The sequence below is a fragment of the Sapajus apella genome, unplaced genomic scaffold, assembly GCF_009761245.1.
Source record: "Sapajus apella isolate SASKATOON/1434 unplaced genomic scaffold, GSC_monkey_1.0 scaffold14, whole genome shotgun sequence".
NCBI lineage: Eukaryota > Metazoa > Chordata > Mammalia > Primates > Cebidae > Sapajus > Sapajus apella.
The window spans coordinates 19,416,781-19,441,190 of NW_022436954.1; the positions used below are offsets into that span (position 1 = coordinate 19,416,781).

Sequence of the window (24,410 nt, forward strand, 5' to 3'; positions counted from 1 at the left end):
GCCAACAGTATACTCTCATAGTCTTGCGTCGGAGATACCTCAATTCTGCTGTCATACTACAGGTCCACCTCTCATCCTGACATTCTATAAAACATCACACTAGTCAACAATAACGTTGATATTATGCTGATTGGATATGATGAACAGAAAGTAGAAAGTGTTTTTAGTAATACATGTGTTAGCTAGATGTGGTGGCTCATAACTGTAATGCCGTGGGCCAATAGGCCCATGAACAAAGTAGTCATGGTGGCAGGGAGGGAGGATATGCATGGGCTCAATGACATGGACTTCCTTTTCCCAAAGCTGACCTGGCTAATGCTACTTCTGCATACCTAACCTACAAATAGCCAAGACCAATACTGAGCCCTCCATATGTCACCATTCATTGGGTGACCAACCACTTGTAGCAGTTTGATTACATTGGACGTTTTCCGTCATAGAGAGCATAGAGTTTCATCTTCACTGGAATATGCTCATATTCTGGATATGGATTTACTTATCTTCCTTGTGTGCGGCTTTGGCTAGTGCCACCATCAGTGGACTCACCAAATGTCTTATTCCCCTTCATGGTACTCCCTGATCAAGGAATTCATTTCATAGCAAAGGAAGTACATCAATGGGCTTAACTTCTCACTCATTGGAAACAGTTTGGCTCATTGAAAGATGAAATGGCTTACTGAAGACTTAATTATGGTCCCAGTCGGGAGACAGTCCCTGAAAAGGTAGAGTTCTGTATTACTGGATGCAGTTTATGCTTTGAATCAGGGATCAGAATATGGTGCTCTTTCTCCCTTAACCAGAATACATGACGTTGGGAATGAAGGGTGAAAATGAGAGGGACCCCTTTCAGTAATATAATTATTAACCTACTTGCCTCTTGTCCCAGCAACACTGAGCTGTGCTGGTTTGAAGGTCTGCTTCCTCCGCGTGGGAATGCTTACACAAGGACTGTGTCTGGAACCAAAAGGATTTTCTCAGGTGCCTCTTGGTACTTTGTGTCCAGTAAAAAAACAAAGAAAACTACAAAAGCAGCAACAACAAAACAACAGAATGATTAATAACTTGGATTAAGAATGAAGATTTGTGTTGTACCATCAGGTAAAGAAATCAGTGAACTGGGGTTCTGGCTAAGGGCAAGGGAAATAGGGAAGAAGTGGTGGACGAAGCCACCTGTGACGTCATAACCAGTAACAGAAACAAAGACTGTATGCTCTTTGTATGTTTTTTCTCTGCTAGTTACATGTATGTGCCTTTGTATATGAAAATGATGTTCTTCTTCTCTCTTCTCTCCACTATTTTATACGCATGTAGCTGGAGTTTACTTTTACACTTTAGTTTCTAGGTAGCAGGACATTCGGTAGGATTATGATTGAATTTGAAGAGTATTTAATATGGTCAGTGGTAGGTCTGGTGACTTGGCATTTCATTTGGGGGGAAGCAGTGAGAGCGCCTTCACTTCTGTGAAGGAGAGCTGTACCTTGTTAGCTGGAAACAGAGGCATTGTGTTGATCCCACAGAAGTTCAAATGTGTGTAGAAGGGTGGTGCATATGGAAACGAGTAACTGAAGGAGTGGACTCTGTGAATTGTCAATCCTTATTACCGCTCAGCTCCAAACCCACCCTTGGTTGCCTGCGTGTTGTACTGGAACGTTTCTCCCTTGCTAGCCAACCCAATAGTGAGCTTCATTAGTCAATAGTCCTGAAGGCACCCTGAAGGAGGAAGGGGCTCTTAAATTTTTTTTTTAATTAGCCCTTATAAAAGAGGAACAGGCTCTTTTTCATGGTTCCTGTGTGTTCCTCTGTGCCAGGTTGAATAATATCCACCACCAAATTTACGTCCACTCAAAACCTGTGAACGTGATCTTATTTGGAATATAGGGTCTTTCCAGATGCAATCAAGTTAAGTTGAGGGCAGACTGGATTAGGATAGGTCTGAATCCAGTGACTGCTGTCCTTACAAGGAGAGGGAGATTTGGAGACAGAGGGACAGAGAAAGACAGGAGAGGACGCCATGTGAAGGTGGTTATCAGAGCTTGGAGGGATGTTGCCACAAACCAAGGAATGTCTGGAGCCATCAGAGCTGGAAAAAGGGGTAGGATCCTCCCCTGGAGCCTGTAGAGGGAGGGTATCCCTGCCAGTACCTTGATTTGGGACTTTTGGTCTGCAGAACTGTGAGAGGATGAAATTTTGTTGTTTTAAGCCATCCCATTTGTGGTAATTTGTTATGGCAGCCCTAAGACACAAACACATCTTTTCAGCCAACCCTGCCGTGCACCATGGCCAGCAGAGCTTGGCGCCTCCCCCGGGCAGCTTCCCAGCACCACAGTGAGTGTTCTTGGCACAACACCCAGCAAACTTCGCCATCCAGCAAAATGCCGCCATTCTCCTCCAGTGAGGTTTGGCTCCTTAACCCTGATAGATGGGAGCTGTTCCAGAGTTTTTCCTTCCTCGCTGTTCTGCCTCAAACTAGAGGTAGAGGCTTCTCTCTACATCTGTTACGCCCATGTGAAAGGAAAATAAAATCTCAGGACCCTAATTCACTCTGCCAAAAGGAAAAATTAAACTCAAAGCTGAGTCATGCAAGAAGCTGCCTTTGCTTTTGTTCCCAAACAGAGAACTAGCGATCAAGGTTAAATATTTCCATGGGTAGCTCCTCTATGTTTACCCTTTCTAATGTAAAATGCCAGTTTACTGGATGTGAGATGAATACGTAATTGACTATTCTCCTACCTGCTCCTTTTTTCTAGTATCATGTGGATCACCAGACCCTCTCTCTTTCCCCTCCACCCCACTTTTCCCCTTTAAATATTAAAGCTTTCAAAATCATCTTTGGAGAAAGGCAGAGACCACAGACTTTCTGTGATTCCACGTTCTTTTCGTCCAGACATTTTCTTAACCTTGGCGAAAGTAAACATCTAAATTGATGGAGACTCTTCTCAGATACTTTTTGGTTTACTCTTGTGTTCTTAGAGTTCTCTTACTCCCTTTGTTGGTAACCTCTTATTATGGTTAATATAGGCAGGCTGGTGTGCAGTGGTGTGATCTTGGCTCCACCTCTCAAATTCAAGTGATTCTCCCGTCTCAGCCTCTCGAGTAGCTGGGATTACAGATGTGTACCACCACACCCAGCTAATTTTTGTATTTTTAGTAGAGACAGAGTTTTGCCATGTTGACCAGGCTGGTCTTGAACTCCTAATCTCAAGTGATCCATCTGCCTTGACCTCCCACAGTGCTGGGATTATATGCATGAGCCACCGCCTCTTTCTTTCCTGTTCAAGTAATTATGTAGTTTCTGTCTCCTGATTGAGTCCTGATGGTTACAGTGGGAATGTGGCATCAGGGGTTGAAAGCAAAGGCGAACTGCCTGGCCCAGGATTGGCCTCTGTACATCACTGATTTGCCTCTGAGTTGGGTCCTGGCTGTCCCGGCCCATAGCTCTTGTGTCGCTTGCTCCCTCTTGTTTGTCCTCACCTGAGACTGCCCTCATAAAGTAGATGTTGCTGGTTGCCTTGCTTCCTGCTTTGAAGCCACCATTTCTCAGCATGCGGTTGAAAGGGCAACTGCATGAGAATCACTACGGGATCCTGTAAAAATGCACATTCCGGGAGCCCATTAGGATTCTTGGTTAGTAGGTCTGGGGCAGGGCCCAGCAATGTACTTTTTTTTTTTTTTTTTTTTTGAGACGGAGTCTCACTCTGTCTCCCAGGCTGGAGTGCAGTGGCGCGATCTCGGCTCACTGCGACCTTCACCTCCGGGTTCAAGCAATTATCCTGCCTCAGCCTCCAAACGCCACAACTGGCTAATTTTTTTGTATTTTTGTAGAGACGGGTTTCACTGTGTTGCCCAGGCTAGTCTTGAACTCCTGATTTCAGGTGATCTGCCGGCCTTGGCCTCCCAAAGTGTTAGGATTACAGGCGTGAGCCACTGAGCCTGGCAGCAGTGTGCATTTTTAACAATGTTTCGTTCCATTTTGCCGGTACCTGCACCATTCTCTGTACCCTTTCCATCTGCCTGTTTTCCGCAGGTGATCACTTTCCACTCAACAGTTATCTCATCCCCTGGATGGCAAAACTGATAGATGCTTTAAGCGCTGCTAGCTCTTAACAGTGATTCTGAGTGAGCTACACCCTGTAGCCTATTTTCAGTTGCCGATTTTCACACCAGGCTCTTGCCAAACATTCCCTGTTTCAATCATGTGCAGCTTGTGGAGCACCTGCTGCTGTATTCCTGAGAAAATCCAACCCAAGGAAAATAATGGCACATCATGCTAATAGCTCTCAGTGAAGGTGTTGCATAGAGAAATTCCCAGCCCATGTCTCACTGCCAAAGGTTTAGCAGTTCCCAGCTTGAGGGAGGAGGGTGGGAAGGGAACCTGCCAACCCTGCAGCATGTTTGCTATGAGGCTTTCAGGTCTCTGCCAACTTTCAACAACGTTGAGAGGTAAAGGACACTTCCCTAGACTCCAGACAGGAATGCCTTCTGTTCAATGCCCAGCATGATTGTAGATGCTGCAGGAGGTAAAATATCCTTCCAGTGAACCACAGGGTAAACTGTGTGACACACAATTAAAAAACAGTGTAATTGGATGTGAAATTATGGAGAGAAGACAAAAATCTGGGGAACAAGAGATCACTAGAGGTTATAGTCATTAGTAAAGTCATTATGGAGTATAGGGAATGATGTCAAGCTTTTAAAGTGTGTAGCATTCAGACAGCTCCAAGATATTCTGATAGTTACATTACCCCTAAAAATAGCCGGCAACATATACACATTCTTATTTCTAATTCATAGTAAATAATAACATTAGTTAACATTTCTTGAGTGCTTCCTACATGCCAAGTGCTGTTCCAATCACTTACGTGCCTACACTGATCTACTTTTCAGAGCCCAATTACACAGGCGTTATTATTATTAAACCAGTTTTACAAAGAAGACTGAACCACAATGCCACATGATGCCATGTGCCACTTCTCTGCAAATACATGCCAGAATGAAAGCCAAGTTAGGAAAGATAAGACTATTCCTAAAGTGACATATGAGCCATTTCTTGGGACCTCATAGCTGGTATCTTTGAGTGACTTCAGAAGAGAAGAGTTGGTAGCAGTATAATCCAGCAGCCCCTGGGTTATTAAGCATTCCTGGTGGCTTTATCTAGATAGCTTAGCAGATTCCTCTGTAGAGCCACTGAGTCCCCAGAACCATGGGAATGGCATCGTTTTGAGTGTATGAACTATGATGTCACACACAAGACTTGATTCAAATCTTAGCTTTACTACTCCCTTGGTGAGTCACTTTAAACAAGTTACTTAGTTTTCCTCGTCTGTTGGACTGTATGAAGATTCACCCATACATTGATTCATTCATTTAATCTACATATATTGAGTATTGACTGTGGCCAGCACTGTGCTACTTGGGAGGCTGAGAGGTGGAGGACTGCTTGAGCCCAGGAGATCAAGGCTGCAGTGAGCCGTGACTGTGCCACTGCACTCAGGCCTGGGCAACAGAGCATGACCCTGTCTTAAAAAATGAAAATTAAAATCCCAAACAAAGAAGAAAAGTAAAGCACTTTGAGTGAGAGCCACCAGAAATACAAACAAGATGGATTTAGGCTCCTAAGAATTTAAGATATTGGTATCACCAGATACAGACCATAAAATATCAGTGTATTACACTTTGGTAAACTTTTAGCACTGAATTTTAAAGATGAGCAAGTAATAAAACAACTATTAGGACTGATCAGGCAGGTTAAAATGAGAACCAAACAGATGTTTTTCCCCCCCAAGACAGGGTCTCACTCTGTTGCCCAGGCTGAAGTGCAGTGGTGCAAGCATAGCTCACTGCAGCCTCAACCTCCTGGGCTCAAGTGATCCTCCTGCCTTAGGCTCCCAAGTAGCTGGGACGATAGGCGAACACTACCACATCTGGCCAACTTTTTGATTTTTTTGAAGAGATGGGGGCGGGTCTTACTTTGTTGCCCATGCTGTTCTTGAACACGTGGCCTCAAGGAATCTTCCCACCTTGGCCTCCCAAAGGGCTGGGATTACAGGCATGAGCAACTGTGTCTGGCCCCAAATAGAACTTTTTAAAATGAAAAAATTTTTAAATTAAAATCACAGTGAATAGTTTCAACCAGCAGATAAAATGTGAACAGTTAGAGAAATGGAATATAGATATGAAGAAATTATGCAGCATGTGGCTCAGGGAGACAAGGATGGGAAGTATGAATGTGAGATTAAAAGACAGAATGGGCAGGTGCAGTGGCTCATACCTGTAATCACAACCCTTTGAGAAGCTGAGGCAGGTGGATCATTTGAGGTCAGGAGTTCGTGACCAGCCTGGCCAACATTGTGAAACCCTACCTCTACTAAAAAAAATTACAAAAATTAGCCAGGCATGGTGGCTGGTGCCTGTAGTCCTAGCTATTCAGTAGGCTGAGGCAGAAGAATCGCTTGAACCTGGGAGGTGGAGGTTGCAGTGAGCCGAGATTGCGCCACTGCACTCTAGCCTGGGTGACAGAGCAAGATGCTTTCTCAAAAAAGAAAGAAAGAAAGAAAAAACAGAATGAAGGTTTGAAACTTGTAACTTCAGTCTCAGATAGAGACAATGAGATAATGCCTGATGATTTTTCAGAAACGACAGAAGACATGAATTCATAGATACAAGGAGCATACTGTAAACCGGTAGGATAAATAGAGTTCCACACTTAGACACCTCAGCAGGAAACTAAAGAACACCAAGTCAAAGGCATCATAAAAGAGGCCAGAGATAGATCACCTATTAAAAAAAAGTGCCATACTGATTTCCGAAAACCAATAATGGAAGCCAGAAGTCAGTAATATGATCCAGCGTTTCATTAACTTAAAGATGCCATCAATGCTAAATCACACCACCATTTTATTCAGCACCAAAAAAGAAAAAAGGTGATGTCAAAGTATGCTATGCACCAGAATATCTGAGATGCAAGAAGTAGCGGTATATAAGGAAATTGATAAACAGGTGATAATTTATTTTATACAAAGATGTGTGTATAAGATAATAAAAATGTCTAACTTATGGAGTTTTAAAAATCGGAAGTTAGAATGCTGGCCTAACATGTAAGTAGGGAAAGGGTTGATCAGGCTTACAATGTTCCAAAGTCCATTATTATTAAAGAAGGTGTTATGATACCAGATAACTTTAGATTGTATTGAGTATGCATTTTAAAAGTTCAGGAGTAAACACAAGAAAAATAAAACTTCAAACCTAATACAGAGGGAGAAATAGAATAATAATAAAACCAAACAGCCAATCAGGAAGTGATGGGAAAATGCACAAAAGAGACACAAGTAGGTAGAAACCACATGAGAGGAATTTTCATGTTTTAGGAATTACAATAAATGTAAACAGAATAAATTTGTTTACTAAAGGATAGATGGCCAAGTGAAAAACCAACATCTAGGTTTGACTTAGATAAAACGAAACCATCAACATGTAGCAAGATAGGAGGTAAAGGGATCAAAAGATACACACTACATACCAACTAATGCTATATTGAGATCACAGAAAACAGATTTTTTTTTTTTTTTGCTAAGACAAAAAGCATTAGCAATAAGGAAATCACTACATAACAAGAAGAGTTCAACTCACCAGGACAACACATGCATTCTAAACTTTATTTACTCAATAGAATGTATAAAGTTAAAACTGACAAAACAGGAGAAACTGGCAAATCTATTACAGTGAGAGAATTCAAAATACCTTTATCAATTATTAATAGGTCAGACAAGAGTTAGTAAAGATATGAAAGATTTGAACGACCCAATTAACGAGCATTGCCACGTATGTAGAAAACAACAATTAGAGGCTAGGTGCCTTGGCTTACAACTGTAATCCCAACACTTTGAGGGGCCAAGACTGGAGGATCATTTAAGCCCAAGAGTTCCAGACCAGCTTGGGCAACATACCCAGGTACTCAGGAGGCTGAGGTGGGAGGATTGCTTGAGCCCAGGAGGTTGAGGCTGCAGTGAGCCAAGATCATGCCATTGTACTCCAGTTTGGGGGACAGAATAAGACCAGTCTCAAAAAAAAAAAAAAAAAAAAAAAGAAGAAAAGACGAAGAAGAAGAAGAAGAACAATTAGGAAGCAAATGTGAAACACTTTAAAAACTCGCCATACCTGGACATACAAGTCTCAAAAAATTTCTAGCTAGGCCTAGTGACTCATCCCTGGAATCCTAGCTAGCTGGGAGGCTGAGGCAGGATGACTGAAAGAGGCCAGGTGTTGGAGACCAGCTTGGACAACATACTGAGACCCTCATCTTTAAAAATAAAAATTAAAAAGCCAGTGCCTGTAGTCCCAGCTACTCAGGAGGCTGAAGAGGGAGGATCACTTGCAAAAGCCCAGGAGTTCGAGGCTACAATGAGCCATGGTCACGCCACTGGACTCCAGTCTAGGCAACAGAGGGAGACCCTGATGCTAAACAAACAAACAAAACCTCTAATAGGTAATGCAATATACATTTGTGTTTCCTAGGGCGGCTGGAACAAATTATCACAAACTCAGTGGTTTAAGATAACAGAAATTTATTCTCACAGTTTCCTGGAGGCCAGAAGTGCAATATAAGTATCACGACACCAAAATCAAATTGTTGATGGGATGCTTCATACTCCAGAATTTCTAGGAGAGAATCTGTTCCTTGATGCCTGCCGTTTTTTGTGGCTGCCTCACTCCAGTCTCTGCCTTCATGCTCACATTGCCTTCTCCTCTTCTGTCTGCAATCTCTCTGCCTGATTAAAGACATGTGTGACTGCATTTAGGACCAATCTAGATAATCCAAGAAAATCTCCCCATCTCAGGACTCCCAATTTGTTTTTATTTTTATTTATTTATTTATTTTTGAGATGGAGTGTTGCTCTGTCGCCCAGGCTGGAGTGCAGTGGTGCGATCTCAGCTCACTGCAACCTCCGCCTCCCGGGTACAAGTGATTCTCCTGCCTCAGCCTCCTGAGTAGCTGGGACTGCAGGTGCCCACTACCATGCTGGGCTAATTTTCCTATTTTTTTTAGAGATGGGGTTTTTCCATATAGGTCAAGCGGACCACTCCTGACCTTGTGATCCACCCACCTTGGCCTCTCAAAGTGCTGGGATTACAGGCGTGAGCCACCACGCCCAGCCAAGATCCCCAATTTAATCACATCTGCAAAGACCTCATTTCCATGTAAGGTAATATGGGGTTCACTGGATTAAAACCTGATGTCTTGGGGGCCATTATTCAGCCTAAATACAACATATATCTAGATACTTTGTGCCTGGATGAATTCTCATTTCTTTAAATGTCTTAACTTACTCTCAAACAATCTGACCTAGGTGCTATTATTTCCATTTTTCAGATGGCAAAGCTGAGGCAGAGAAAGGTTATAATTTGCCCAAGCTTTATCATACTCACATGTTCTTTGACCACATGCAATTAGTTAGAACCAACAACAAAAGCTATGTTTAAACTTTCTATTCTGAAATAATTCCAGATTTACAGTAAATCTGTGAAACAGTACAAAGTATCCTTATCACTTAAATTCCAAAGGTTAACATCTTACCACATTTACTCTACCATTTTCTTTATATATATATATCATTTTTCCAGAACCTTTTGAGATTCAGTTGTATATACAATATTCCATTAACCCTAAATGCTCCAGTGTGTAGTTCCTAAAAAGCAAGGACTTTTTCCTCAAGTAACCATGACGTTATTATCAAAATCAGGAAGTCACACTGATATAATGCTATTCATAATTTACAGACCTTACTCAAATTTTACCAATTGTCTCAAAAATGTCTGACAGAGCAAAAGTTTAAAAAATGCTTTCCTGATCAGGATCCAATCTAGAAACATGAGCTGCATGTAGTTCCCACAACCCTTTACTCTCCTTTAACCTGAAATTTTTGACAAGTACAGGCTGGTAATTTTGTAGGATATTCCTCAGGTTAGCTTTTTCTGATATTTCTCTCCAATATGTTCATGTTACACATTTTTGGCAGGAATATCACATAATTAATGTATCTTCAGCACATTTTATCAGGATTCACAAAATATAAAATTGTCTTATTAACAGTGATATTAATACAATTTTTTTGAAAAAGAAATACATTTATAAAATTCTTAAGTCTGTGCATTTAAAAACACTTTAAAATAATTAACAGGTCAAATACATCATAATGTAAAGATACACATGGAAAAGCAATAAAAATGTGTACCTATACATATTTGTATACATGCATGTACTCATTCATGGGGTGAAGCAAAGGAGGTAATTCAAATAAACTCAGATACTGAAAATGGGAAAAACCTTGAACATGAGTGAGTTAAATGTCCAATTTATGAAATGAGAAAAACAACAGAACAAACCATCAGAAAGCAGAACATAAACAAGAAGGGCAGAGAAATGAATAAAGCTAAGGTTGTTTCTTTAAAAAAATTAAGAAAATAGACAAACTTCTGGTAAAATGGCCAAGGAAAAGAAAGTGAGAAGATACAAATATCAGAAAAGGAAGTATATGTATCCAGAAGAGGTTTAGAAATAAGAAAATTCCTTGAGCTACTTTATGCTAATATACCGTAAAATGGGCAAATGCTTGGATTTCTTTTGTCAAAATTGACAAGAAAACAATAGAATTCCTGAATAGTTTAATTACACTGAAAGAAATATAATCAGTGGTTAAAAGTCTTCCCACCAACAAATACTAAGGCCAGACAGCTTTATAAACTTTTAACAAACAGATCACTCCAATCTTTTACAAATCCTTACGGAGAACAGGAAAATAGGCAACTCTTTTCAATTCATTTAATGGATTTATAATCTTGACACCATAACCTGACCAAAAGAGTGTAAGAAAGGCAGACTGCAGGCCAATTTCAGACACATGCAAGAATCCCAGGTAAAATACTTGTAACAAACTGATTTTAGTAATGTATGGATAATGAAATATAACCAAGAATGGAGAAGTGATTTTCTTGTCTAGTCTTTCTGTGTTCAAATCTTTTTTTTTTTTTTTGAGATGGAGTCTCACTCATGTCGCTCAGGCTGGAGTACAGTGGTGCAATCTCGGCTCACTGCAACCTCCACTTCCTGGGTTCAAGTGATTCCCCTGCCTCAGCCTCCCAAGTAGCTGGGACTACAGACACACACCACTGTGCCCAGCTAATTTTTGTATTCTTTTTAGAGATGGGGTTTCACCATGTTGGCCAGGCTGGTCTCGAATTCCTCACGTCATGATCTGCCCACCTCAGCCTCCCAAAGTGCTGGGATTATAGGCGTGAGCCACCGCGCCTGGCCCACCTGTATTCAAATCTTATCTGGTATGCATTAGAACATAAAATCAAGTCAACAAAGTTAAGTCTGAAACTTTTACTGCACTATTTTGAAGGTTTGGAGTATACTGTTTTCTTTTAACATATATTTTTCTTTTGATGTGCCCAGCCAGAAAAATACATTTTCATGTCATCATGTTCACCCTTGAGTGTCAGATACAAGAGGATGCTTGCCAAGCCACCGCTCAGAAATTTTGAAACCGCTAAGGGATTTTCTAGCCAGAATTACAACTGTTTTCTTTTTTTGAGACTGGGTCTCACTGTGTCACGCAGACTGGAGTGCATGTGGTAGTCCACAGTTCACTGTAGCTTCTAATTCCTGGGCTCAGGCAATCCTCCTGCCTCAGCCTTCCAAGTAGCTGGGACTACAGGTGTGTTAATGCCATATCTGGCTAATTTTAAATTTTTTAAAATTTTGTAGAGATAAGAGCTTGCTATGTTGCCCAGGCTGGGCTTGAAATCCTGACTTAAGCAATCCTCCTGCCTTGGCCTCCCAAAACATTGGGATTATAGGTGTAAGCCACTGTGCTTACCCTACAACTATTTCCTAACTGGGATAAAAGAAAAAGTATTTTGTATACTTGTAAACAAATCTCTCCTCTATCTACCACCACTACACCAAAACTAGCCAACCAACCACCCAATGTGTGAAAGTAGATAAAATACTGTCCCAGTCATTGTGGCGTCACCATTTCTACAATAAAATGAGAGGAAAAAAAGGCAAACAACTGTGTTTTTCATAAAGCTATATTTATTCCATTTAAATGACAACCTTTATTCTGAAATTATATTCTTCCTAATTTTAGGGGCTAAAATATATAAATATATTTCCTTTTTTTTTTTTTTTAAAATTAGGATTTGGGGTTTTTCTTTTTTTTCCCAGGCTGGAGTGCAATGGCGCAATCTTGGCTCACCGCAACCTCCGCCTCCTGGGTTCAGGCAATTCTCCTGCCTCAGCCTCCTGAGTAGCTGGGATTACAGGCACGCGCCACCATGCCCAGCTAATTTTTTGTATTTTTAGTAGAGACGGGGTTTCACCACTTTGACCAGGATGGTCTCGATCTCTTGACCTTGTGATCCACCCACCTTGGCCTCCCAAAGTGCTGGGATTACAGGCGTGAGCCGCCGCGCCCGGCCTAAAATATATTTCTTTTACATATGCTGATAACAGATGGTTATTTGGTTTTTTGTTTGTTTTTGTTTTATGTCCTTAGCCGGCAAAATTAAAAGCCAGAAACTAAGGCCCCAATTTTTTTTTTTTTTTTTAATACAAATCTACTGATGCTTAAAACTCAGAGCTTAGGAACCACAGCCTAGGTAGGTAAAGGCCAGTCTTCTTGTTGTATATTTCACAGTATTGAATTCTGTCTTGGTGAGTTCTCCATATAAGTTATGAAGCAGGATATAAGTCAGTCTTATATTAAGTCAGTGTAAATATGACCTTAATTTCAAGAAATGTATTTTTGCTGTACACCATGGTTACAGCATGTTTTATTAAAACTAATTATATCAGTACCTACTTATAGAGTATCAATTTAAAAAGTATAATGCCATTTCTATGATGTCATTGCTTTTATAGGACTAGCCTGTGTCACATGTGTGAGCAATATTGATTCAATACAGAAACAAAAAAGGCTGGGTGTCCAAGCAGACCACTTTTCTGGGTCAGGGTTTCAGTGGTACCATAGATGGTACCAGTCTAGTGTACACTTTGGCCCATTTATCTTTATAAATCATACCATATAGCTTCGATATTTACATACATTTAAACTGAGAAGAAATATTCATTACAAGAAAGCATAGTTTAGTGGGTTTCATGTGTCAGAAATAACTCCATATTTCACAATTATTTTTATGTCATTAGTTACCCTTGATAACAAACAATTCCATATAAATGTACAAACTGGAACATAATTTTATAAAATCTTAAAGAGATCTTTGTAAATTGCAGTATGTCTGCTTATAAACAAATCAAATCAATTAATCTCCATTTCTTCAAAGTGTCAAAAACAAAAGAGTAGCTAGGCATTACTTTTTATAATCAGCTTCAGAGAAAATAAAGAAATAATGATCAATGGCATTCTGGAGCAGATAAAACTGCTGAGTTTTGTGTTTGAGTCTACCATTCTGTGATTTGCTATGATAGTATTCCTTCCGATTAGCTGTTCTTGACAATATTCGTTCTACATTCATTTGATATGAGCATTTACATTAAACTTCAAAATTACTTCGGGTAGTATCCAGAATATATGTCATAACCCCTAAAAGTAACTTCTGTTTTCTTCTTAAGATAACATTTAGTCATTTTAATAACTATTGAAACAACAACTTTAGATTTTCAAGACCAGTAGGGTGCCTTGCAGTGAAGATGCATATGCTAGAGCATGTGGCCAAGTCATAGCGGAGTTATCAATGCTTAGTTCTTCTTGATTTTCTTCAGATAGCGAGCCCTTGTAGACTTGTTCATATCTATGATAAATTTAAAATACAACCAAGAGGGCAGGACTGAGATGATCAAGCCCTAGGGAAACAGAATGCGAGAGATATGTAATTACAGCCTATCATTTGGGCTAAACTGAAGCATATGATTTAATGTTTTATTATAGTGTTGTTTTTATTTATAGGTAGATTTTTAAATTCTTGGGTATACAGCCATTATAACAAGACATATATGTCTTGTTAGTATGTTTAGACAATGTATATATGCTAGGCTATTACATACTATCCTGTAACTCAATGGGAAAGAAACCCCAAGCCAGAAAGTACTGATTTGCGACTCAAAAAATCTACGTACCATAACAGCATGGATCAGGTATCCATTGGTTCGGGATTGCAGGCCTACTGTTTTAATTGCAGACTTCACAAACGTCTCCGAAGAGGGCGTATTCAAAGTTGGCTTTCGGATCTTAGCCAGTTTTGTAGCTACGAAGTATGGCAGGACACTCTAGAAAGGTAACACCCACCCCAGAAAACATGCCATTGATTAGTAAGGCCACAAACACAGGATGTACAGTGGTGCTTGACTGCTCTTAGTGGTTGAAGCATCTGTATCTTTAGAGAGAGAGAACAAGAGAGAAGTGGCTATCTAAAGCCAACTTGATAGAGCACATGATGGCATTAAAAAAACTGTAACAAATCAATCTCTCAATAAAACAGAGTTTGAGACCAGAGAAAGTATTAAAAATAAGCAGAAATCTACCTTTTTGAATCTTTATTATTTTTTATTTTTTTGAGACAGAGTCTTGCTCTGTCGCCCAGGCTGGAGTGCAATGGCATAATCTCAGCTCACTGCAACCTCCACCTCCCAGGTTCAAGCAATTCTCCTTCCTCAGCCTCCTGAGTAAGCTAGGATTACAGGTGTGTGCTACTGCGCCCGGCTAATTTTTGTATTTTTTAGTAGAGATGGGGTTTCACCATGTTGGTCAGGCTGGTCTTGAACTCCTGACCTTGTGATCCACCTGCCTCAGCCTCCCAAAGTGCTGGGATGGCCCCTTTTTGAACCTTTAAAAAGGAAAGCATCAAATAGAAATCTAGAGAGCACAGATTCAGCATAGGATACTTTTTACACTTAGTAAACTGAATGTTGTGACAGAACCACCAAGTAGGAGATTTTTGATACTTTATCCTTCTAAAGAGATAATACCAATTTTCTCTGTAATTGATGGCTAATTAAGCTTTTCTATTGGCTTGGTCCTACTAAAATAGACATCTTATTTTCTCAGCTGCTACTTTTCTCCCTGAGTTTCTTACCATTCTACTTCTGAGTTTTATAAAGAGTTTTATTGATAAGATAGAACCACCTCCCTTTCTTTTTGCTTTTTAGGGGGAACACAGTACAACAATATGGAAACCATTTGGGTAACTAAAAGACACCTGACTAGGTGGGTGTGAGGTGACAGATCTGGACACGACCTTTAGAGGAATTTGAATACTGTTAAGTTCCTTATTGCTTAGGCTTGCTGCATTTTGGATGTGATTCAACACAGAATATAAGGAAACCTTATTATAACAAGTCCTGAGTCATGATACAAGAGGTCCTTCTATAGTTTGAAATAACTTGGGCATGGTAGTTCAACAAAGAGCGAATGTATTGTTTATCTCATATGTATGCAGTATCATTGCAATGATACTTCTTTTCTTTCTTTTTTTTTTTTTTTTTTTGAGGCAGGGTTTTTTTTCTGTCACTTAGGCTGGAGTGCAGTGGCATCATCATAGTTCTGCAGACTAGACCTCTTGGGTTCAAATGATCCTCCTGTCTCAGCCTTCCGAGTAGCTGGGACTACGGGCATGCACCACCATGCCCAGCTAATTTTTAAATTTTTTGTAGAGACAGGGTTTCACCATGTTGCCCAGGCTGGTCTCGAACATCTAGGCTCATGTGATCCTTCCACCTCAGCCTCCTCAAGTGTTGGGGTGACAGGTGTGAGCTGGCACATCTGGCCCAATGACACTTCTATTACAGAAAAGGAATGGTTCTAACACATGGTGGTCAAAATCTTAAAACTTCATTATACTAGAGGTAGAAACCCAACTGAGATCTGTTTCATTCTATGAATTTTCTTCCTGAAAAGAGACCTGGAAGATCTCCTGCTGAGACCTGGCAGGAGTGGTCCCATGTCTCTGGGTTTTTGTGTATGTATGTGCTTTGCATCTTTCCCACTCCTAAGTATAAGTTAAGGAATGCAACCCACTCTCCTTTACAGGTTAGATGGAACCTCAGCCTCCCCATTAGAACCAAAAACCCCAGGGCCCAACTGCTGTCACTCTCCATCTGTCTCTTTCCCTGTCCCTGCAGCTACAAACTCATACTAAGTAAACTAATTTCACTGAAGTACTTCAATATTTGAGCCAACTTTGATTAGGTAACTTTTGATTTTTGAGAATTTGTTTATTGGGATTATCAGTATACATTTATCCCTCACTTAGCAAAAAAAATTTTTTTGTCAAATCTTTCTCTCTCTCTCTTTTTTTTTTTTTTTTTTTTTAGGATGGAGTCTTGCCCTGTTGCCCAGGCTGGAGTGCAATGGTGCGTTCTCAGCTCATCACAACCTCTGCCTCCCGGGTTCAAGCGAGTCTCCTGCCTCAGCCTCCCAAGTAGGTGGGATTATAGGCGCCTGCCACCATGCTGGGCTAATTTTTTGTATCTGTAGTAGAGACAGCATTTCACCATGTTGCCCAGGCTGGTCTCTAACACCTGACCTCGTGATCTGCCTGCCTCGGCCTCCCAAAGTGCTGGGATTAGAGACGTGAGCCACCACGGCCTGTCAAATCTTTTAAGAACCATTTGCCACAAGGATATAGTCTATGAGAGCACACATGTTGCCGTGAGATCTCAGACAGACTGAGTAGGAAATGCAGAGTTCAATGAAGCTCTGACAATGGGTCAGTAAAGGAAAGGTCATTCCCAGAGCAAAGCTGAGTAGTAAGGAAAGAGAGTATCTGCAGATACCCCGGTCTCACATAATGAAGGAACATAAGCAAACCATTTCTCAGCTCTATGTGTTGTTTAAAGGTCACAAAAAAGTGAAGATTAAAAAAAATTCCAAATATAGATCACAAGCCTGCTAAAGGTATTATAAGGTTTTGAGCTTTTAGAGGTAGAGATGGTCTAATCATTATATCTCTCAATTGTATTACAATGCTTTCTTCTTTTCTTCCATCCTTCCTGCCATCTTCTTCCCTCCCTTAATATGTACAGGGCATAAATTGGACTATTTTGATCTTGTAGGAGAATTAAGTTGCACTGCCTGACTCAACCACTTGATGGTGCCACAAGTCAACTCATCATGCAGCTAAACCGTAGACTAGTCTAGAGAACCCCCAGATCAAGGGGTGGGGACAAGAGATGCCAACTCAAGAATTCCAAGTTGGGTTATGTTTTTCCAGCTAAGAAATGTAAATTCTTTTCTGGAAAGGATATTTATTTCCACAATGGTTTAACATCAAGGCAGTTAACATAGCCTAGTGGAGAGTTCGAAGATGAAACAGCTTTTGAGCTAACTCTTGAATGAAGTGCAAGAATTTGCCTGAGTGTAAACAAACAAGGGAACAGCAGGCATCGAGAAAAGGAACTACAGAAGAGCATGATGTTTTTCAGAGAACTGCATACTTCAGTATGGTTCAAATGCTGGAAATGTGTGAAGAGTGGCAGGAGGGAGGCAAATGGCACAGAAAATTGAATCCAATCACTGGGCGGTATCCATTTCCAAAACACAAGCTCCATGAAGACTTGGTCATATTCACCACTCTATTTTTAATGCTTTAGAACAGTACTTGGTACGTAGCAGGGACACAGTTAATATCTATTGAATGAGTTGGCAAAAGATACTTCATTACGGACAGCACTGAAGAACAGAACTGGGGTCTCTTTCCACTGCTATGATCCAGAAAATTAATTACACCAAGAAGTTGATAATATGAACGTTTAAGTCAAAATTTTAGATATTCTGAAGCATATATAAGACCACCTATCTAAACAGGCATACTTACAGATATAGCTACTTGCCAGTAATTTAAAAATAAATATTCCAAGTTATGTGAAAGTAAAAAAAATCTTAGATCTATCAAAAAGCCATCTAAGTACATCCTTAAACTGTTAAATAAAATCCCAACAAAGGATAATTAATTGATTTCTCCTGCTTATTCAGGAAAACATTATGAGAAACAGGTCAAGAAGATACTTATACTTTTATAGGAAATTGTGGGCAGAACAGATTTTTCAGTTGCTCAAGCTAACAAATATTGCCAGCTCAGAAACAACCTGACCTTGAGAGCTGCAGATGTGGGCAAGTATCCTGGTCTTCAAATTTAGAATTCCCAAATGGCAAATAATTAATTAGGCCATAAAGCAAAGCTGTTGGTGCTTCCTTGCTCAGCCTATTTAAAAAAAAAAAAATCACTGAAGACAACTTGGTATCTTTTTTCCCACCCACTAGAGCAGCTTGCTTAGATAACTGGACTTCATAGTACAATTCAGGGGTGGCGGTCTTGATTCAGAACAAGAAGGCTTATGGCTATGGAGTAGTGGAATGAAAGATGCCCGAAATTGCATAGCAGGTATTCAGGAATGAAGCATTGAGCCTTGGAACTTAACATGGTAGAGCATCTTTCAGGGGTCATCATCTGTGTAAACATGACTATCAATCTAAAAATGACCAGAACATCACATGACAATGATTTGGGAAAATGTAGACCCAGAAGACACCAGGGTCTAGTCTATTTGCACAGTATGAGATTGTCACATCTGCCTTTACGGAGTATTAAATTCCACCATGTAGCCAGCAAACACTCTTAAGGCAGAAACTGGGGTTCCTATGAAGAATATAAAGACAACTCCATTTCCTGAAATCTGTATCTACTATTTCAGGATCTGGTATACAAAAACTTAAATAATTATACACATATATTCTAGTTTTGGAGTGTGTATTACTTTACTTGCAGACCATGAAATGAGCTTTTCCATATAAAGCCCCTTGATCACCAAATTGGCAGAAGCCCTTAGACTTTCTAGAAATGTTAGGAAAAAAGGAATCATTCTGATGGTGCAGAGATCCCTGGTTATACAGCAATGAAAAAAGGCCCCATAATAACAATATGTGTCAATCTTAGCACCTAAATCCAAAATGAAGTTCAAAATATCGCGCTGTATACAAAGATCCTTGATAAATGTTGGCTGACTGATAGTCTTATAAATAACCTGCCTCCAAAGATGTGGAATTTGTATGTTAACATTCAAGGAACAAAAAGAAAAACAGTGTAATCTCACAAAAAGCATTCACTTAACACCAAACTATTTCCTAAGCACCTACTAGAACAATGTTTTAGGCAATGGGAATTTAATGAATAAAATTCATTGTGAATGGAATCAGAGTCCCTAATCTTACAGAGCTTACATTTCAGTAGGGGAATACAGACCACAAACAAACAAACAACAACAACAACAAAAAGGTGCACAGTATTGGCAGGCGATGAAAAAAAATACCTGGGTAAAAAGGCTGACGGAGACTGAGCCTGCAGCTGGGTTCTCAAGAAAGGCCCCTTTGATATGGTGACTTATAAGCAAAGATCTGAATGAAGAGACAGAGTTGGCCAAAAGGATATCTGGGTGAAGAGCCTTTGAGACTGAAGATATAACAAGTGCAAAGGCCCTGAGGTGAAGGCGTCATCAGGGTGTTTCCAGAATTGCAAGGAGGCCACAGAAGTAGGGAGATGGGAAGGGGACCTGATAACATGGAAGTCTGAAACCAGAACATTGAGGGTCATAAGAACTCATGGCTTCAATCTGAAAGAGATGAGAAGCTGTGGAAGAACTTTTAGCATAGCAATGAAGTAACTGGATTTTTTTTTTTTTTTTTTTTTTTTTTTTTGAGATAGTCTCACTCTGTCACCTAGGCTGGAGCGCAGTGGTGTGATCTTGGCTCACTGCAACCTCCACCTCCTGGGCTCAAGCCATCCCCCCACTCAGCCTCCCAAGTATCGAGGACAACAGGCACCACCATGGCTGGCTAATTTGTGTATTTTTTGTGGAGACAGGGTTTTACCATATTGCCCAGGCTGGTCTTGAACTCATGAGCTCAAGTAATCTATGCGCCTCAGCCTCCCAAAGTGTTGGGATTACAGGTGTGAGCTACTGTGTCCAGCTGGATTTTATTTTGAAGAGATCACTCTGGCTGCTATGAGTAGACTGTAGGGGTTGTTAAACCAGGATGGGTGTAGGAAGGCCAGATAGAAAGATACTGCAAAATGTCCAGGACAAGCTAAGATGGTGGCTCAGACAGTGATAGCAGTGGAGGTCATGAGAAGTGGTCAAATAGTGGGTATGCTGCAAGGATTTCCTAAAGGATTAAGTTTGGGATGTAAAAAAAGAGGTGGTAGGGTAACACGAAAAAAAAAATCAGCATTGGTCAAAATCAGACCAACTTGAATTCAAATTCCAGCTTGACTGCCTACTAGTTGTGTGATCTTGAGCAAAACACTCAATGACTGAGCCTTAGTTTTGCAATTAGAGGCTACAGAATCTTCCATATTATACTATCATGAGAAATAAATAAAATATTATCAGTTAAAGAGGGTGGGATTTGAACTCTAGCATGTATTAGCAATTCTTTTCTTTTCGCTTTTTTTTTTTTTTTTGAGAAGGAGTCTCGCTCTGTCGCCAGGCTAGAGTGCAGTGGCGCGATCTCGGCTCATTGCAATTTCCGCCCCCTGGGTTCAAGCTATTCTCCTGCCACAGCTTCCTGAGTAGCTGGGATTACAGGCATGCACCACCACACCCAGCTAATTTTTGTATTTTTAGTAAAGACAGCGTTTCGCCATATTGGCCAGGCTGGTCTTGAACTCCTGACCTCGTGATCCGCCCACCCCAGCCTCCCAAAGTGTTGGGATTACAGGTGTGAACCATTGCACCCAGCAGCAATTATTTTCTAATTTTTCCAATATTTATATTTTTAGGATGAATTTGGAAAGAATTTTTAGAATGAATTGGAAAGAAGAACTTGGCTTTTTATATCGAATAAGAGGTAAAAGAATGCCATTTTCCATAGGGAATATCTGACTGTTGAGGTAACCAACTGAGTATCTTAGTTCTCATGGACACACATGACCTAGGTTGTACCACACCGACCTAAGCTTGTAGGTCTTATCGAACAACCCTGTTGTAAATGGCCAAGAAGAAAGGACATTATCACTGACAAAATCGAGATTCCACTGGCTGGATGGGATCTGAGTCCAATAATGCCAACAGGACTAATTTTACTATTCTTAAGCCATTTTTCAAAATTGGTGTAGTTGACCATATATGAACATTTCCAGTGGAATTTATATATATATATATATATATATATATTTTTTTTTTTTTTTTTTGAGACAGAGTTTCGCTCTTGTTCCGCAGGCTGGAGTGCCATGGCGCGATCTCGGCTCACCGCAACCTCCGCCTCCTGGGTCCAGGCAATTCTCCTGCCTCAGCCTCCTGAGTAGCTGGGATTACAGGCATGCGCCACCATGCCCAGCTAATTTTTTGTATTTTTAGTAGAGACGGGGTTTCACCATGTTGACCAGGATGGTCTCGATCTCTTGACCTCGTGATCCACCCGCCTCGGCCTCCCAAAGTGCTAGGATTACAGGCGTGAGCCACCGCGCCCGGCTATATTGTTTTATAACTTTCCCTAGTTAGACTCCATATGCACAAAAGACACACTTTATTACCTCCTTGCATAGTTATTGGCAATTAACAGGAAGAATGGATGGAGACTTATATTTATAATCCCAGTAGCTATTTCTCAATATTTAGCTTTCTAGTTCTTTGAAGCCCAATAGAACTATATGAATATTCTAAGCAATAAAATAGTGTAAACAGTATAACAAAAAATATAAAAGAGGAATTTTTTTTCTTTTTTGAGACAGAGTTTTGCTCGTCACCCAGGCTGGAATACAATGGCACAATCTTGGCTCACTGCAATCTCCGCCTCCCGGGTGTAAGCCATTCTCCTGCCTCAGCCTCCCTAGTACCTGGGATTAAAGGTGCCTGCCACCACACCTGGCTAATTTTTTGTATTTTTAGTAGAGAATGGGTTTCACCATGTTGGCCAGGCTGGTCGAACTCCTGACCTCAGGTGATCTGCCCGCCTCTGCCTCCAAAGTGCTGGGATTACAGGCATGAGCTACAGCGCCTAGCCCTAAAAAATTCTTAAATTTTGTTTTCTCTCAATTTGTCCTTTTGTTTTCTAAATTTCACGGATTAACCCAAATTTAGTCTATTCTGATTAAAAACTATATTTCTGCCTGAGTTAACAAAACCACTAATTCTCATCACCAAGATAAAGGCACTGGAAGGTTGTAACAAGGGGATGGAGCCCAGAGGATTTCCCTTTTTTTTTTTTGAGAGACAGGGTCTTGCTTTGCCATCCATCACCCAGACTGGGGTGGGGTGACGCAATCACAGCTCACTGCAACTTCAACCTCCTGGGCTCAAGTGATTCTCCTGCTACAGCTTCCTGAGTAGCTGGAACCACAGGCATGTGCTACCATGCCCAGCAATTTTTTTTCTATTTTTTGTAGAGACAGGGTCTCGCTATGTTGCCCAGGCTAGTCTTAAACTCCTGGGCTCAAGCAACCCTTTGCCTTGGCCTCTCAAATGCTGGGATTACAGGCATGAGTCAGCGTGCATGGCCCTGAAAGGATTTCTTCAGGATAATAAGTTCAAACATAAATGGCATATTCTTTTTTTTTTTTTTGAGACAGAGTCTCACTCTGTCATCAGGCGCCAGGCTGGAGTGTAGTGGCTCAATCTCAGCTCACTGCAACCTCCGCCTCCCAAGTTCAAGCAATTCTCCTGCCTCAGCCTCCTGAGTAGCTGGGACTACAGGCGCGCACCACCACGCCCAGCTAATTTTTGTATTTTTAGTAGAGACGGGGTTTCACCATGTTGGCCAGGATGGTCTCGATCTCTTGACCTCGTGATCTGCCCGCCTCGGCCTCCCAAAGTGCTGGGATTACAGGCTTGAGCCACCACGCCTGGCCGTAAATGGCATATTCTTTTGTAATCTCCTGCTAAGAATGAAAAAGTCCACTTCATTTTGAGGGCAGCTGAAACTTCTCTAGGTTTAGATGGCTCTACCTGCATCCTCACCTTTCTTCTGGTAAAGGAAACTTCAGGGGACAGTATCCCTTGGCAGATGATCTCCTTGTTATGATCATTTCCAGAGACCTGGGCTCCCAGGTCAAAGGAAGGAAACTGCGTGGCGCAGAGCAACACCTCTTTGAGAAACAGGATGTCACTGAAGACGGAGTTATTCACACCAAGATTGGTACATTCTCTACACTTGCCTTGTTCTTGAACATATCACCCTTCTTTAGTTTCTTCTCAGCACGTATCATTGTATATAACTGTTTTATTTGCGGATTTGTTTTCTGTCTCCCTCCCAAAAAACGTAAATTCAACCACAGCAGAAGCTCTGTCTTTTGCCAGATCATTAGGTGCTTTCTAAATATTTCTTGACTGAAGAAATGTGGAACATGATATATAGCTCTCGTTTTGGGCTTACTGTGGGTGTAGTGTGTTTGTTTGTTTGTTTATTTGAGACGGAATTTCGCTCTGTGGCCCAGGCTGGAGGGCAGGGCACGATCTTGGCTCACGGCAACTTCTGCCTCCCGGCTTCAAACAATTCTGTCTCAGCCTCCCAAGTAGCTGGGATTACAGACGCCCGCCACCATGCCCAGCTAATTTTTGTATTTTTAGTAGAGATGGGGTTTCGGCATCTTGGCCTGGTTGGTCTTGAACTCCTGGCCTCGTGATCTACCTGCCTCAGCCTCCCAAAATGCTGAGATTTCAGGCGTGAGCCACCGTGCCCAGCCTGTAATGTGTTAAGTAACTGTCTTTTCTGTGTGTGTGTGCCTTCAGGACAGGGACTGGGTCTTATTCACCTTTGCTTCCTAGACGTTTAGCTAAGGGCCTGGTAAATAGCAGGCACAAGCTGTTTGATAAACTAAACTGACCTTAGGCAAGTTTCAGGATTCTTTTTATTTTTATTTTTTAAGACAAAGTCTCATTCTGTTGCCCAGGCTAGAGCGCGGGTGTGCAATCTCGGCTCACAGCAACCTCGGTCTCCCAGGTTAAAGCGATTCTCGTACCTCAGCCCCTCAGCGTAGCTGGGATTATAGGCATGCACCACCACGCCTGGCTTATTTTTGTATTTTTAGGAGACACGGAGTTTCACCATGTTGGCCAGACTGGTCTTGAACTCCAGACCTCAAGTGATCCACCCACCTTGGCCTCCCAAAGTGCTGGGATTATAGGCGTGAGCCATTGCACCGGGCAAAGGACTTTGATCCTGTTTCCTATTTGTAAAATGGGACTAGGTTAATATCTATGTAAAATGAGATAACAAAAGAGGTGAAAACATGGGCACACTGTCGATATCCAATAAACGTAAGTTTCTTTCCTCTCTTCTTCACACTTTATATATCATTTCCCAGCTTGCAGTGTTTTTATCTCACATCATTTATCCCACTTGCCAGAAGGGGAGATTAAAGGTTAAAGTAATCAAGCAACTTTCTGTAGGTCCGATGAT

At 41.0% G+C, this 24,410-nt stretch overlaps 1 protein-coding gene and 1 long non-coding RNA gene across 5 annotated transcripts in view; one reads left to right on the plus strand and one right to left on the minus strand.

Annotated features, from left to right (window-relative positions):
- Positions 1–23,289, plus strand: LOC116555096. The gene is made up of 2 exons (XR_004270367.1): positions 1–1,098; positions 22,922–23,289. It is a non-coding gene; the product is annotated as an uncharacterized LOC116555096 (long non-coding RNA).
- HSD17B12 (hydroxysteroid 17-beta dehydrogenase 12) overlaps positions 12,593–24,410 on the minus strand; it is a 164,056-nt gene continuing 152,238 nt past the window's right edge. For all 4 annotated transcript variants that reach the window (XM_032283544.1, XM_032283546.1, XM_032283545.1 and 1 more), the window contains 2 exons: positions 14,138–14,287; positions 12,593–13,864 (listed from right to left, as the gene is read on the minus strand). In XM_032283544.1, coding sequence (XP_032139435.1) covers positions 13,760–13,864; positions 14,138–14,287 — 255 coding nt within the window. In that variant the 3' untranslated portion in view covers positions 12,593–13,759. The remainder of the gene's footprint in view (positions 13,865–14,137; positions 14,288–24,410) is intronic.